The sequence below is a fragment of the Oryzias latipes genome, chromosome 24 (assembly GCF_053564925.1).
Source record: "Oryzias latipes strain Hd-rR chromosome 24, Olatipes_Hd-rR_3.1".
In the NCBI taxonomy this organism is placed as follows: domain Eukaryota; kingdom Metazoa; phylum Chordata; class Actinopteri; order Beloniformes; family Adrianichthyidae; genus Oryzias; species Oryzias latipes.
Window position 1 is genome coordinate 14,902,632 of NC_136260.1, and position 13,412 is coordinate 14,916,043.

General features: G+C 42.2%; 1 protein-coding gene across 1 annotated transcript; it reads right to left on the minus strand.

Moving 5' to 3' along the window:
* On the minus strand, positions 1 to 9,300 carry naa30 (N-alpha-acetyltransferase 30, NatC catalytic subunit). The gene is made up of 4 exons (XM_004083523.5): positions 8,360 to 9,300; positions 6,376 to 6,499; positions 5,019 to 5,074; positions 1 to 2,058 (listed from the first exon to the last, which is right to left on the minus strand). Exons 1-4 carry the CDS (start codon positions 9,086 to 9,088, stop codon positions 1,921 to 1,923), a joined length of 1,047 nt encoding a protein of 348 aa, XP_004083571.1. The 5' UTR covers positions 9,089 to 9,300; the 3' UTR covers positions 1 to 1,920.
* Between the last annotated feature and the right edge of the window lie 4,112 nt (positions 9,301 to 13,412).

A 13,412-nucleotide genomic window follows, 5' to 3' on the forward strand; every position in this document is an offset into this window, starting at 1 on the left:
TTCATTTTGGAAAGGAAATCTTTTATTTAGTCCACTTTCGTTTGTTTTTCCACACAAGAGAAAATACCACCATCCTATAAAAGTATCAAGCATCATACGGACGTACAACACAGTTCTGGTATCAAAGCGTTTCCGCCTCCAAGTGCATGACATTTGTCAACTTCCTCCAAGGAAATGATGCCATTCTTTTGGCGATAAAGGTCTATATGTGTGTGTGTGTGTGTGTGGGAGGGGAGGGGGGGGGGGGGGTCATTTGTGACCAGGCACCTTTAGGATTCCCATCAATACTGGCTGCTTTAAAAAGGGGGCGTGGCTTGAAGTAAACAGCATGAGTGGGATTCCAAACCACGGCAGATAAGAAAACCTCCAAAGTCTTAAAGTGTTAAAAAATTCAAATAATTTATTTCTGCATTTTTCTTTCCACATTAAATAAGAGCTAAACAAAACAAAAAAAGGGGGGGTGGGGCAGACATGATAAACTGATTTCCACCTTTCCTGCGTCATGGATGGAAATGGGAAAAAAATAAACCAATAGCAAGAGAGAACTCACAGCTGGTAATCTATGGCACACCAAAAAAAAGGAGTTTGCGACAGCTGCTGGCGAGTTTTGTCTAGAATAATCCAGATTAGCCGCCAGAAGGAACGACATTTGACGCATTATTGACGTATTGGGTCTGCGAAGAAGTCGGACCTCGGACCCTCCTCTTTTAGACCAGCAAATCTGATCTATGGTGGCCATTAGAAGACATTTGAAGGGGGTAGTTTAATAATTGTCCTCAAAGTATTTCTCAATTTTAGGGAGCACACAAACAAACAAATCAACAAAAGTCGGCACCAACCTATTTTAAGAAAAAAAAAAAAAAAAGCAGAAATAAAATACAAATAGCCTGTAGTGTTAGTTTCCCTTTGCAGGTTTTTGTTCTTGGTTCTGATGCAGAAAAGTAATTTCCTGTCGGTTTTGTTTTTTTCAATAAACCACACTTTTGCTGCTTTTGCTTTAACTTCTAGGATCTGAAACAATCACTCAGGTTTCCCAACGCCTTCCAGAACTAACGCTCGGATCTGCTCATGTCTTTGTTCGTTTAGCTGTCGAGAAAAGAGAAAGCAAAAAGGTCCGAGAGGCCTGACATTTGGGATTTATGAATCTAAACGAAAAGCAAAGAGAAAAACCTGCTAAAACTATGTGTCTATCAACTCTGACAGAACCAAAGACAACACACTCCTAAAAAGAACCCCCAACACTGACCAGAACCAGAACCAAACTGATTGTGTTGACATTTTGCTTTTCTTTGCGGTTTTTTTCTTCTTCTTTTGCTGGCAGTGCATTTGAGGAGGTTGGGATGTGGAAAAACAGGACAGGCGGTGCTTGATGAGGAGTTCGGGTGGAAGTCTGAGGCGCTAACAATAATTTTGATTCTGCGGGGACTCCGCTCGTGTTCCGACTCGTGCGTCCCACCGGTTTAGACTCTGCCCCCACTGGACAGAAAGGGGAACAACACCACACAGGGGGAGGGGGGGCACGAAGGCAGCCACACCGCCTCCAGGCAGAAACAACAAAACACCAGGTGGTTCAATCAAGCGCGGTTGTCCTGCAGCGCCGCCTCCCAACAAACTGCTGTAAAAAAACACAAAAAAAGGAACACAAAAATAAACTCCACGGAGGGTTTCTTTTCGGTTTCCTGCGGGGTGGGTTTGGCCCCGCCTCATCTCAGGTGAAGGTCTCCAGGAGGAGCTGGGAGCCGCTTCTGTGGAGGCTTCCTGTCCGTTTCTGCTCAAGCAGCAGCTGTTAGGAGGTCGAGGAGGAAGGCCTATGTGTGTGTGTGTGTACGTGTGTGTGTGTGTGTGAATACAGGGGTCCTGGGCAGACCTGAGGCATGTGCTGCCAACCCCACCCACCCCACACCACCCTCTCTGGGTCCTCTAGCGAAGCCAAAGTTTGAGCCGCAGCGCATCCACTCCGTTCAAATAGTATCTGAAGAGCCGCTTGTCTCTGACAAAACCCAAGTTCTCGTAGAGCTTCAGCGCCGACTTGTTGGTGATCTCCGTCTCCAGGACAACCTGAGGACAAAGAGACGTCACTGACTTTCTTCCATCCATGACTTCAGTGGTTAAGCTCATGACCTGCTTCTGGTGTAGAAATGAAGCCCAAACAGGAACCAACTTTAGGAAAATCCAGTGGTTTGTAAGCGAGTGAAAAAACAAAATATTTGAATGTCTTTCAGGAAAGAAAAAAACGTAAAAAGTCTGGATGCAAAATCTAAATGCAGCTTTTCAGGTTCAGTGAGACGACATTCCATCCTCCCCGACTCTTCAGGCGACGTGAAAACGGATCAAAATGTAAGAAAACTCCAGTCTGCCTTGGAGCCTGAGCTGCGTTTTAAGTCACAGTCTGGACCCATGACCACCTATTGCCCCGCCCATCTGTCAATCAGGAAAACATGCCACTACAAACGCAGAAATCAAGTCAAAACAACTGATTTGAATAGTTTTGGCACTTAGATGTACAAACCTTTACTTTTATATCTTAAATATGACCTTTAATGGGAATGTCAACAGAAAAATGCTCCCTCCAACACCTCTAGTGGTCGTTTGAGGAACTACAACACTGCTTTATTTTTAGAGGGGAAGGTTTAAATTATTCATATCTGATCCACATGTCCAAGGTGGATTATCAATTATTCATCAACCTCATTGATTTTCTTTTAAAACAAGTGCAAAAACTGGTGGTTTTCAAAGTAAAAAGTTTTTTTCTTGGGTAAAAGTCTCACTTTTCACAATTCCAAACCTGAGATATGTTTGAACTGTTAATCACAAAAACTGTTTTCTATTACAAAGTAAAAAAGAATTTGTTTAACCCTTTAACTCTGGAGATATCAGCGACACCTAAATGACACACGCTCTGTGACATACCGTAAATCTTTGACTTTACGTCAATCAGCTGATTCTGACGTGGAGAGAAGCAGCTTTTCATATCAGCTTTACACCGATATGCCACGCAATAGTGACAAAGTATTACATAACAGCACAAAGCTGCTTTTCTCCGCTTCAGAATCCGCTGAAATGGCGTTAATCGCGTAAACGGTTGAAGAGTTACGGTCGTGTCAACACTGGAGCTACAGCTCTGTTGTCAAAGGGTTAACAACTGAACATGTAGATTTAGGTTGTGTTTGGGCAGTGATAAATCACACAACAGCACACTATCACAGTGTGAACACAGGCAGACTCTCAGGTAAACCACAAACTGAAATAAACCAATGAGAAGAAGTGATGGAACATGTCAAAACAAAAGCTAAACACAGTTCAAGTTGGAAAAAGTCAGACTCTTCATTAAGATGAGGTCATGTCAATCCAGTAGGACTGTGAGCTTTTCCTCTTTGGCGGTTCTTGTTCCTCATTTAATGGACCATCCTGGTGTGAACGTTCTCATAGTGTTCTACAGACAAAGCTTTCCCTAATGCTGCGTTCTCACAGATTTGTGCGTCAAATTTGCTTATGCTACACACAAACCGGGCACGTGTGGCGCTGAGAGCGAGAACCTGAATGCGCTTTTAGCATACGCTGTTCACACTGGTCTGTTGCCCTCTGATACAAGCACACGTCCTCACAGCCGGAAGAGGCTTGGTGGTACAAATTTCGCAAATTTTGTTCCTATTTTTCTTTCACGGCTCTATTGCGATAAATGAAAGACTTTGTGTCATATAATCCCAGCCGGCCACAAACCGCAATGATTCATTTCACCTCTATGATCACTTCTCAAACGGTTGACACGTTTGTGTTTTGAAATGGACGCTCCTCATGCGTCACCACCAAAGATTACCGTATTTTCCGGACTATAAGTCGCACCGGAGTATAAGTCGCACCAGCCCAAAAATGCATTATAAAGTAGAAAAAAACACAGATAAGTCGCACTGGACTATAAGTCGCATTTTAACTTTCACAACCTTATATGACACAATCATAGCAGACTGTTTATCTAATAATTTCACAGTAATTTTTTCTCAAACGTATTTATTTATTCTTTTCATGAAGCATCATTGGCTAACTAATACTCTGTTTTCATCCTGTATTTGTAGAAACAGTTTTCACTTTTATTGCATTTCTGAATCTATGAAATCATTGGAAAATAGAATATTATGTTGTTAGCCTTCAAGATCTTACTGTATAAAAAAGTTTGCTGATTCTCTGAGTCACTTAACATACCTCATACATCAAATTGACCCAGGAACATCATCTCTGTTCCTCACAAATGAACATAACAGGAGGGTTAACAATGTATTTATTTCAATTTATTTCTAATATAAGTCGCTGCGGAGTATAAGTCGCACCCCTTGCCAAACTATGAAAAAAAGTGTGACTTATAGTCCGGAAAATACGGTAGTTCCTGATTGGTCAAAGTTCTAGTTGTTGAACTTTTGACAAGCGTTCGTGGCGACGCATTTTGTACGTAGAGCCTGAAGACGGACTTAAAAGCTTAAGGTAGCGACCCGTAAATGTGAATGTTTTGAATGCGGAAGCCCCATATATGCGTTTTTTCATTGAGTGTGATCGCTCAAAGGCATGTTTCCGGTCCCGGTGTGAAAGCAGCAGAAGACTCCCAGGTTTCAACGGCACTCATTTGACTGAGTTGATTGGTCCACACCAGAGTTCACGTTTAGATTTTTTTTAGGATCTTTCAAAGCTCACCTGAAGTGCCGTTAAGGGAATTCTAGTCCACCTGAAGCTGATACATAAACATTTACAGGCCAGATTATATTGGAGTGAATGGAAATAGATGCCAGCCCCTGGTGGGCATTTGAGGAACTGCAGCATTTTGGTACAGCTGGTGGAGGCATGATTTGAACTAAAAACCAGCAAAGGTAGGCACACACTTGAGGTAAACCCCTTCAGGCACTGCTGTGTCTTTGTGAGATTTGATGCTTTCTAAAAATTCAACATTTTCTCTCCTCTGTTCTGGAGAAAGGATTTAACTGTTCAGTCGAGCTTGAAAGATTAAGGGGACTCTTTTCAGAGTCTGTTACCTCATCACAGTCTCCCTCCACCATGGCATATATGGCCTTTTTCACCAGATTAGTACCTGGAAAAAGACACAGAGTCAGGAAACCTTGACAGAATAATCTATTTCAATGACTGATGCTGCGGCTCGTTCCAGTCTAAACAAAAAAAGTCAGCTTGTGTCTCCTGATGACGAAGAGTCGGTCAACACAAAATGCATTTTAGACATTAAGTCATGGATGGCAGAAAACTTCCTGCAGGTTAACCAGGACAAAACAGAGGTTTTAGTGATCGGTTCTGAAGACAAGAGAGAGATTGTTTTATCTAAACTAAAGACTTACAAAACTTTTCAGTGTGTGAGAAACCTGGGTGTTATTTTTGACTCAGAGATGAACTCAAGATTGATTTTGAAGTTCTTTTATTGGTTTATAAATGTTTTTATGGTCTCGGGCCTTCATATTTATCTAAAGTATGAGCCCTCACGGACCCCGAGGTCCTCTGATACCGGCCTTTTGGTTATCCCAAAAGTTAAACTAAAACATACGGCGAGGCCTCATTCAGTTTTTATGGACCTCGCCTGTGGAACAGCCTCCCAGAGAGCCTCAGGGCCGCAGAGACTGTTAATGTTTTTAAAAGGAGGGCTTAAGACTTACCTTTTTACTCTAGCTTTTAGTTGAATTTTATGAATTTATTTGATATTTTCATTATTTATTTTCTCCTTTTACTAGTTTTATATGTGTATGTATAAACATTTATTTATTTATTTGTATTTATTTATTTTTAATTTTTTTGTCACACTTACCATTTTATGTGTCTATTTAGGTGTTATGTAATTATTTGTTTCTTGTTCATCTTTTAAATATATCTTCATTTGATTCCTTTTATATTTTAGTGTTTTCCTCAGCGATCCTCCACATCAGTGACTGACCTTCTCAGTGAACGGGGTCGCTGCAGTGGGATCTCCCGGGTCTGACTCTTTCGATCGGATCTGGGGGGTTCTGCGGTAGTGGACTCCATGAACTTGGGTGGGGGGGTCACTGATGTGGACATGTCCCCAAAATATCGTTTCCCCATTTCAGGACAAAGCCAGGTCTCTACATTGCATCATTTTATCACTCTTTTTATCATGGTGTGTGTGTGTGTATGTCTGTGTGAGTGTGTGTGTGTGTGGGTGTGTCTGCGTGTGTGTGTGTGTGTGTGTGTGGGGGGGGGTTGGTTGGCATTGTTTGTCTTGTCATTTTGTTTTTAAAGTTTGATTATATTCTATGCAAAGCACTTTGAGTGACATGTGTTGAAAAAGTGCTATATTAATAAAGGTTGATTTGATTTGATAGTTTTTAAATAAAGCTCCTCTTGAAAGTCTGCCACAAAGGCAGAGCTTACCGATGCTTTTCCTTCTGTGCTTGGAGTCCACAGCCAGCATGGCGATGTAGCCGCGGCGAAACATCTTCTTATGCATGTCCAGTTTACAAACGATGGCTCCCACACACTCCTGCTCCACCATGGCCTGAGGACACACAAACATGCTGCCTTCAGGTCCTTCTAGCCCTGCGTGAAGGTTGAAGATCGGTCCGCTGCTAGCTAGCAGCACTTCTACAAAAAGTAGAGGCTGAAGTCTGCTATAACCCTTGTGCTATCCTAGGCACTTTACCATTGGGAGTTGGGTCATCTAGACCCACTAGACAGTGCTCTGAACCTTTTTTCTTCAATGATTTGTGATCCTCACTGGTGTCCAGAGATTACATGAAATCTTTCCACCTTTATCATGGTAGGGAGAACATGTCAATGTAAGGGTGGGGTCATCTAAGATAGCACAAGGGTCAAAGGTGAGGGATGCTTTGTAAAGTACACACATTCATATCTAAGAAAAACAAAACAAAAAAGATATTTTTTAGCTTTTTAACACTGGGGAAAGTCGCCGGCAACACCTGAATAACACACACTCTCTGACATAACGTTAACTCCTCAACCATTTACTCCATCAGTGCGACTCAGCCGCAGAAAAAAGGGGCTTTGTACAGACATGCAATACTTTACGACAGTAAACGTAATGTTTTGGCGCAGAGCTACTTTTCTCTGCCACAGAATCCACTGGAATGACGTTAATTGCAAAACCAGCTGAAGAGTTGCATGGAAAGACCGTCAACACTGGAGCTAGCGAGGGTTAAATAAAGCTGGAGGAAAATGCTGGGATCCACACACACACATCCCACTGCCTGTATATGAGAGCTGGACCGTCACTAGGGCTGCACGACACGAGGAAAACCCGCCATGTCCGATATTAGTGATCATCATTGCAAAGACTATATCACTTGCGATACATGAAAAGCTAAATAACTGATGCATCATTTCCAATTTGCTGTAACATTTTGTTTGAATCAAACTCACCATAACTTCAATTATTCTCCAAATGACCCACATAGGAAAGCGGCTTGTAGGTAACCATTTATGTCGTCTTTTGTTATAGGCGCATTGAGCTTACTGATGACTGAGACTGACCTGTTTATTTCTCTATAGAAGTCTATGAGATTTTGGCTTCTTGGAGTCAGCCGGAACTTCCTGTTTGGAACACCGGGGGGGGGGGGGGGGGGGGGGGGGGGGGGGGGTCACTCAGTCCAGTTCTTATATACAGACAATGGTTTGTACATCATTTCTATTGACTTCAATCCTATATGACTGTTGTTAGAAGACACTTTGATCCTGAATTTAAGACAACAAAAACCAACAAAGTTATTTGTTAAAAGGGACAAAACAAAGACAACCTCTGAGTCCTTTTAACACCATACCATATGAATAAAAACCTTTGAATGTTGTCAAAATGTGTTTACATTTAGATCAAGTTCATTTGAAAAACTTTATTTAAAACGCATCATACAACAGCAGAGATCTTTTCTGCTGCTTTTAAAACGGTGTGGAAAGAAAGCAACAACAAAAAATGGCCAAAAATGATCAATACCATATTTGATCAATTTTTAATGTTTAATAACAGTTGACAATAGTTTTACAGTTATCCCAGAAAGGGCATTAGTCAAAGAAAAAGTCTAGATCCCCTGTTTATCACTCACTGTGACTATTGTCTAGATGTATTTTTGCTTTTGTAACATTTTGAAGTGAAAGAGTTGTAGTAAATTAAGAGTTTTAGGGAGAACTCTAGCTGGTTGCTATAGTTTCATCAAATTAGGTAACTACCATTGTCAGATTATAGGCGTTTGTGCTGGGCACGTGACCATTTCAATCATCTGGAGCAAACAGATCATAACCAGACTTTCCAGGTGAGTGTTTGTAGTGGTCATGTGACCTGTGGCACGTGGGCAGCAGGCTGGTTTGGAGGTGTTTTTGGGTGGAGGGGGATCGGAGTTGGACTCACCAGAAAGCAGAGCTGCGGCCAGTTGTGGATGAAGTACCTGTAGGTGTAAATGGAGTAAGGCTCGGACAAGTCCTTCGTGATCAGTCTCATGATCCACGGCATCTGCAGCTCCGATTCGTAGCGCACGTAGCGGATGCCGTGGCTGTCCGGCCCGGGAGAGCCACTCAGGTCAAGCCGGGCTAGCTCGGCGGCGGGCGGATCCGAGGAGCTCTCCTCTCCGCCGGGCCCGGCAGCGTCCGGGGACTCGTGGCCTGGCGGTCTGGAGGGCTGCTTGTGTTTGTCGGCTCCGCGGGCCGCCTCGGACCTCGAGAAGTCCGGCATGCCGTTAAGGTGAGCGCCGTTCTCGGACACGGGGCCTTCGCGCTCCGCCGGCGCTCCATCGCCGCTGTCAGTGTCAGCGGGAGACCTCAGACTCTCGGGCCGGACGTCGGGCTCCTCGGAGGGGCTGACCACGCCGTTCAGCTGCTGCTCTCCGCTCTGAGGCTTGAGGTGCAGCACCGCCGGGCTAGTTTGAGTTAGCATACCTTTCTGCTTCCTCTTTACCGAGCGTTTAACGTCGTTCAACGGATGAGACTCGTCCCTCGTGCCGGCAGACACGCAGTCATTCGCGAGGCAGGGCGGCTGTCCGTCTTCCACCACCGGCTGCGCGCTTCTGTCCCCGGAGAAGGGATGACTGTCAGCCGGGGACGCAAGCAGAGCTTCACTAGGCCCGGGCGGCACTGTGGCCATCCCACTGCGTTAGAGCGGAGATCCACGCGGTGGACACGGGCTCATCAACGAAACCGAGCGGAACACCGGCAGTCGATTCGAAGTTCGGAGATTTTTTCCCGAATCCTCGGAGTCTGGAGCCAAAAGGTCCTCCGGTGAACACCACGGCTCTCTGCTGTCTGCTGCTCTACCTGCTGCCGTAAAGTGCCTGTCGCACCCAAAGGACGTTTTGCGACAGTGAGCTGCCATGACAGTTGTAGTTTTAGGAACAAGTGAAAATGTAGGTTAGAAATTGTGTAAAACACTAGTATATGCACAAAATTACAACCCATCAAGCACAAATAAAATATTTTGCTGACAAAAAATAAATAAACAATGAAACTAAAATAAATGGGGGGAAATATTTGACCTAAACCGCGTGCAACAACTCTACTATTCAGTTTCTATTTAACAATTTCATGCATTTCAAGACCTATTTAGTTTGGTGTCAAAAATGCAACACAACGACCGAGAAACAAGAGAAAAAAAGGTATTGAATCAGCACAAACCCATGAACACGCAGCAATACCCAGTTTGAGAACCCAAACAAAATCTAAGCTTTGTAAATTCATCCTTTTACCTGTAACAGTATTAGAAAATGATTCCTGCAGGAACTGTTTTACTTCTATGGTAAGCCCAACCTGACTTCCCATAATCCCTTTGTTTACACTCTCTCCTGCTAGCTCACAGCCCCTTACAACCCCAAGCTAACATTACCATTGAAAAAAAGATGGCGAGCAATATAAGAGCTTTCCAGCCGTACAGTTTTGAGCCAGATACCAGGTTGGACGAGGAAAACAAAGAAAACGGGGTACGTCACAGCTACAGGCTTTTTTTTAACGATTTTTTTGATTCATCACAATTTGAATAAAGAAATACTCAGAAAAGTAGTTTTAATCTTAATTTCCTGTTTATTTGTCCTCTATCATCAGAAAAAATGCCACAAGAACATGTTAAACAAACCAAAAAAACACGCGTTTCATTGCAGCAAGTCTTTAAAGGAAGATTAAATGATCCATGATAAAAACACAAAATTTAATATAAATCAGAGTGCAGTGTTTTAAATGGAAGTGGAAATCTATCAAAATATATAGTTTTTGGTTGCAGAAGGGTCAATAAACAAGACAGCAGTGGATGCAGTTTGTTTTTCCAGATAGAGTTTTTAATTATTTGCGGTGAGGTTTGAAGTGGGAGGTTTGGCTATGTTTTATTACTCAAAAGAGACTTGAGCTTATCATCTAGCCACCTTCCAAACCCACTTAACCCTCTAACATCAAAGCTTTTGCTCCAATGTTGATGTTTTTTCGACTACCGTTACTGTCCGACCTATTACCCAAATAACATAATTCCAGTGGATCCTGTCGGGAGAAAAGCGCGGTTATGCAACATTAAAGTAGGGTACACCCGGGATGGTCCGTCGGCTCATTGCAGACCCCAGAGCTTATTGTGGGTGGCATAACGCCCCAAACTATTTGTGCTACCTAATAGTTACCGGAGAGAAAGAAGAAAAATAATCAGCTTCCCACACATACATGGGAGTTTTGCAGAAATGGCTCCTGGGGGATAAGGTGGAGATCATAAGAACAGCTATCTATCAAAACAAAAATAATTGGATTGATGTCAGTAATACAACTTTAAAAGCAACGTTAGCTTACATCCAGTAATTTATCTTAAGCCTGTCTGAGATGAACCAACCTAATGTTGGCAACACAATGGAGCACAGGACCAGTCATGCAGCTAATGTGTTTCTTTGAACAACCTAAAACCTGTTTCCTTCTGCTGTTGATATTTTGGCCTAAAGGCCTGTTCACACCGGGACGAATTTCGCCGGCGATTTTCGCCGACGTTTAACGCCTCGTGACTAAACAAAGGGCACCAACGAGAGTGTGCACACCGACGCGAAAAAACGCCAGGCGTTAAAGCGTCAAAAAAAAAAAAACGCCTCGGGTTCGTTTTTTTTTTTTCGACGCGTCGCGTCGAAATCTACTCGACCAATGAGAACGGCGCTTTTGCTCACGTGTCTGGAGCTTCTGAAGTTACAGTAAAACACAACTTGGGGGCGCTCAAACACAAAACTGCCTTGCTGAGCACACATACCAGCGAAGAAGATAGACGCCAAGTAGCGTCTACACTGCCGCGAAGAAATAATGACGGACATTCTAAAATATCCCCGAACCAAGCACCAGTTGGAGCTACTGGTGCTTGAAATATTCATGTTTTCTTTGTTTGATTCTGACAAGCGTGTAAATACTTGCTCTCTTCTTCTGAGTGAAAAGCGACTTTCAGAAGCGTAAAGTTGCGCAGCGCCACCTTGTGTACAGGAGTATTTCTGTTTTACATTAAGCGCCATCTAATGTCAGGGAATGAAATTGCATGTTCACTCCACTCATCGTCAGCGAAAATCGCCTGGGTGTGAACACAAAAAACGTGGCGAAAAACGCTGGCGAATAACGCCTGGCGAATATTCGTCCCGGTGTGTACGGGCCTTAACAGTCAGACACAAGGAACTGTAGCCAGGCCAAACCCAGTCTGACTAATCACAGCCTGAATACTCCCACAGCAGACAATTAGCATCTTGCTTTCATGTGTAAAATGAGTGAGGCAAGAGGAGGGAGGAGTCTGTGTGAAGGAAACAGGCAGAGAAGAAAAGCCCAATTAAGAATTTGGGTGAGAAATGAACCATCTGCTGCTGAGTGATACGAGTTCTCCAGGAGAAATTAGCTCGGACTCGTAAGATAATGATTTTGGACAATCATCCTACTTTTTGTTTTAATAAAATGCCCGGATGCCTGTCCGTCAGTCCATAGAAAGACCAGATGCAGTTTGGGGCCTGTTGCGTTGTGTACTTGACTGTGTGTGCATGTGGCTTACCAAGGCTTTGAAAGCAATCAAAGCTGCTGCACACCATTTTTAAAGAGTCAGTATGATAAAATGTAAGGAAATATGGCTCCAGTAGGAAGCTTTCATTAGAGCTCAGGAAACTGATCAGAGCAGTGGATGCAGTTTATTTGTCCTAAGCAGTCTGCAGTGGCAGGAAGCCCATTTGTAGACCATCTAACCTTTAGCAGGAACTTGTTAGGGACTTTATTTCTGTCCATGACTGACAGGAATCCATGCGCAGAAAAATGACAGCAGTCATCATACGGGTCCATATCTGATTGTCAATCCTGTAATAAGAAGTCAAATGTTCCCACTTCAGGTAAACACAAAAATCTCTCTTTCCTTTCCATATTTGGGTGGAAAAAGACTAAGCAGATCCCAAACATGACATTAAAGGGAAACTTCAAATCATTTATTACAAACTGGCAAAGCTCAGGAGAAACCCCATTATTAGGAGTAAATCTGAAACATAACCTATTTCGAGTGTAGAATCTATTACTTTTTTCCTTTAAACCTCGTGAAAAATTGAGAATTTTTAAATGTAAATTTAGACTAAGTTTGACCATCTCAAATTAAAAAGGTACATTTCTGCCAAAGATTTTATTTTAAATCAATATTCTACCCATTAATCAACGCTGAGTCTAGACTTACTACCTCAGAATTATAAGCACAATTTGAACAAAGCTGAGGAATGAGATTTGTAAACCATAATTGGATTTTTTTTTAAGGGTTTCACGAGTTCTGGGTGTTATTGTATAAAACTGCATTTCCTGTGAGTCAATTATCTGTCCTAATGTCTGGTTCCAGAAACTAGTTTTTAAAAATCACATTTTCACTTAATATTGTGATTAATTTGACTTAAAGTACATTTTTCAGTTCATTTTTAAGATCTTTTTAGCAGCTGAACTTGAGGTTTTGAAACAGGAAACAGAAAAGTTTTCTTTTATATACCATGTTTTATAACAATAAGGATACAAATGAAAAAAAAAAATCTATCGAAGAGGGGGGAAAAAAAGGCCCTTTTAATTTGAAAACAGTTTTATTTCAAACTAAAGTGTAGCTGGAAAAGTGAAATTCCAAAACAAAATGTTCAATTTGGTGTTTTTTTTAAAGCAACTGCTTTGCATTACTTGGGGTTTTTGCTGCCACCAACATAATTCTTTTATTTTCAGATTATGATCTTTTAGATTTTGTCCTGTTAAAAAAATATGTGTAAAATTTTTTTTTTTTTTGTTTACAAATAAAGACAAAATGAAAAGAGAAAAACATTAATTGTAGTGTGAATACCAATGTAATTAACTTACAAGGATACAGAGCGCCCCCTTCTGGATAGAAACGTCTTTTTACATTGAAGTGCAGCTGTTTAATATAGGAAATAAACAGATTTATAATTAGGGCCATTCAATCACAAAAAGACAGACAAGTG

What these genes read in the sequence shown, in the direction of transcription:
- naa30 (XM_004083523.5), bottom strand. Translation starts at nt 9,088, where the DNA reads ATGGCCACAGTGCCGCCCGGGCCTAGTGAAGCTCTGCTTGCGTCCCCG. An exon ending in GGCCGCAGCTCTGCTTTCTG is followed by an intron (nt 6,500 to 8,359) that starts GTGAGTCCAACT and finishes GTGTGTCCTCAG; the next exon opens with GCCATGGTGGAGCAGGAGTG. An exon ending in GCACAGAAGGAAAAGCATCG is followed by an intron (nt 5,075 to 6,375) that starts GTAAGCTCTGCC and finishes GTCTTTTTCCAG; the next exon opens with GTACTAATCTGGTGAAAAAG.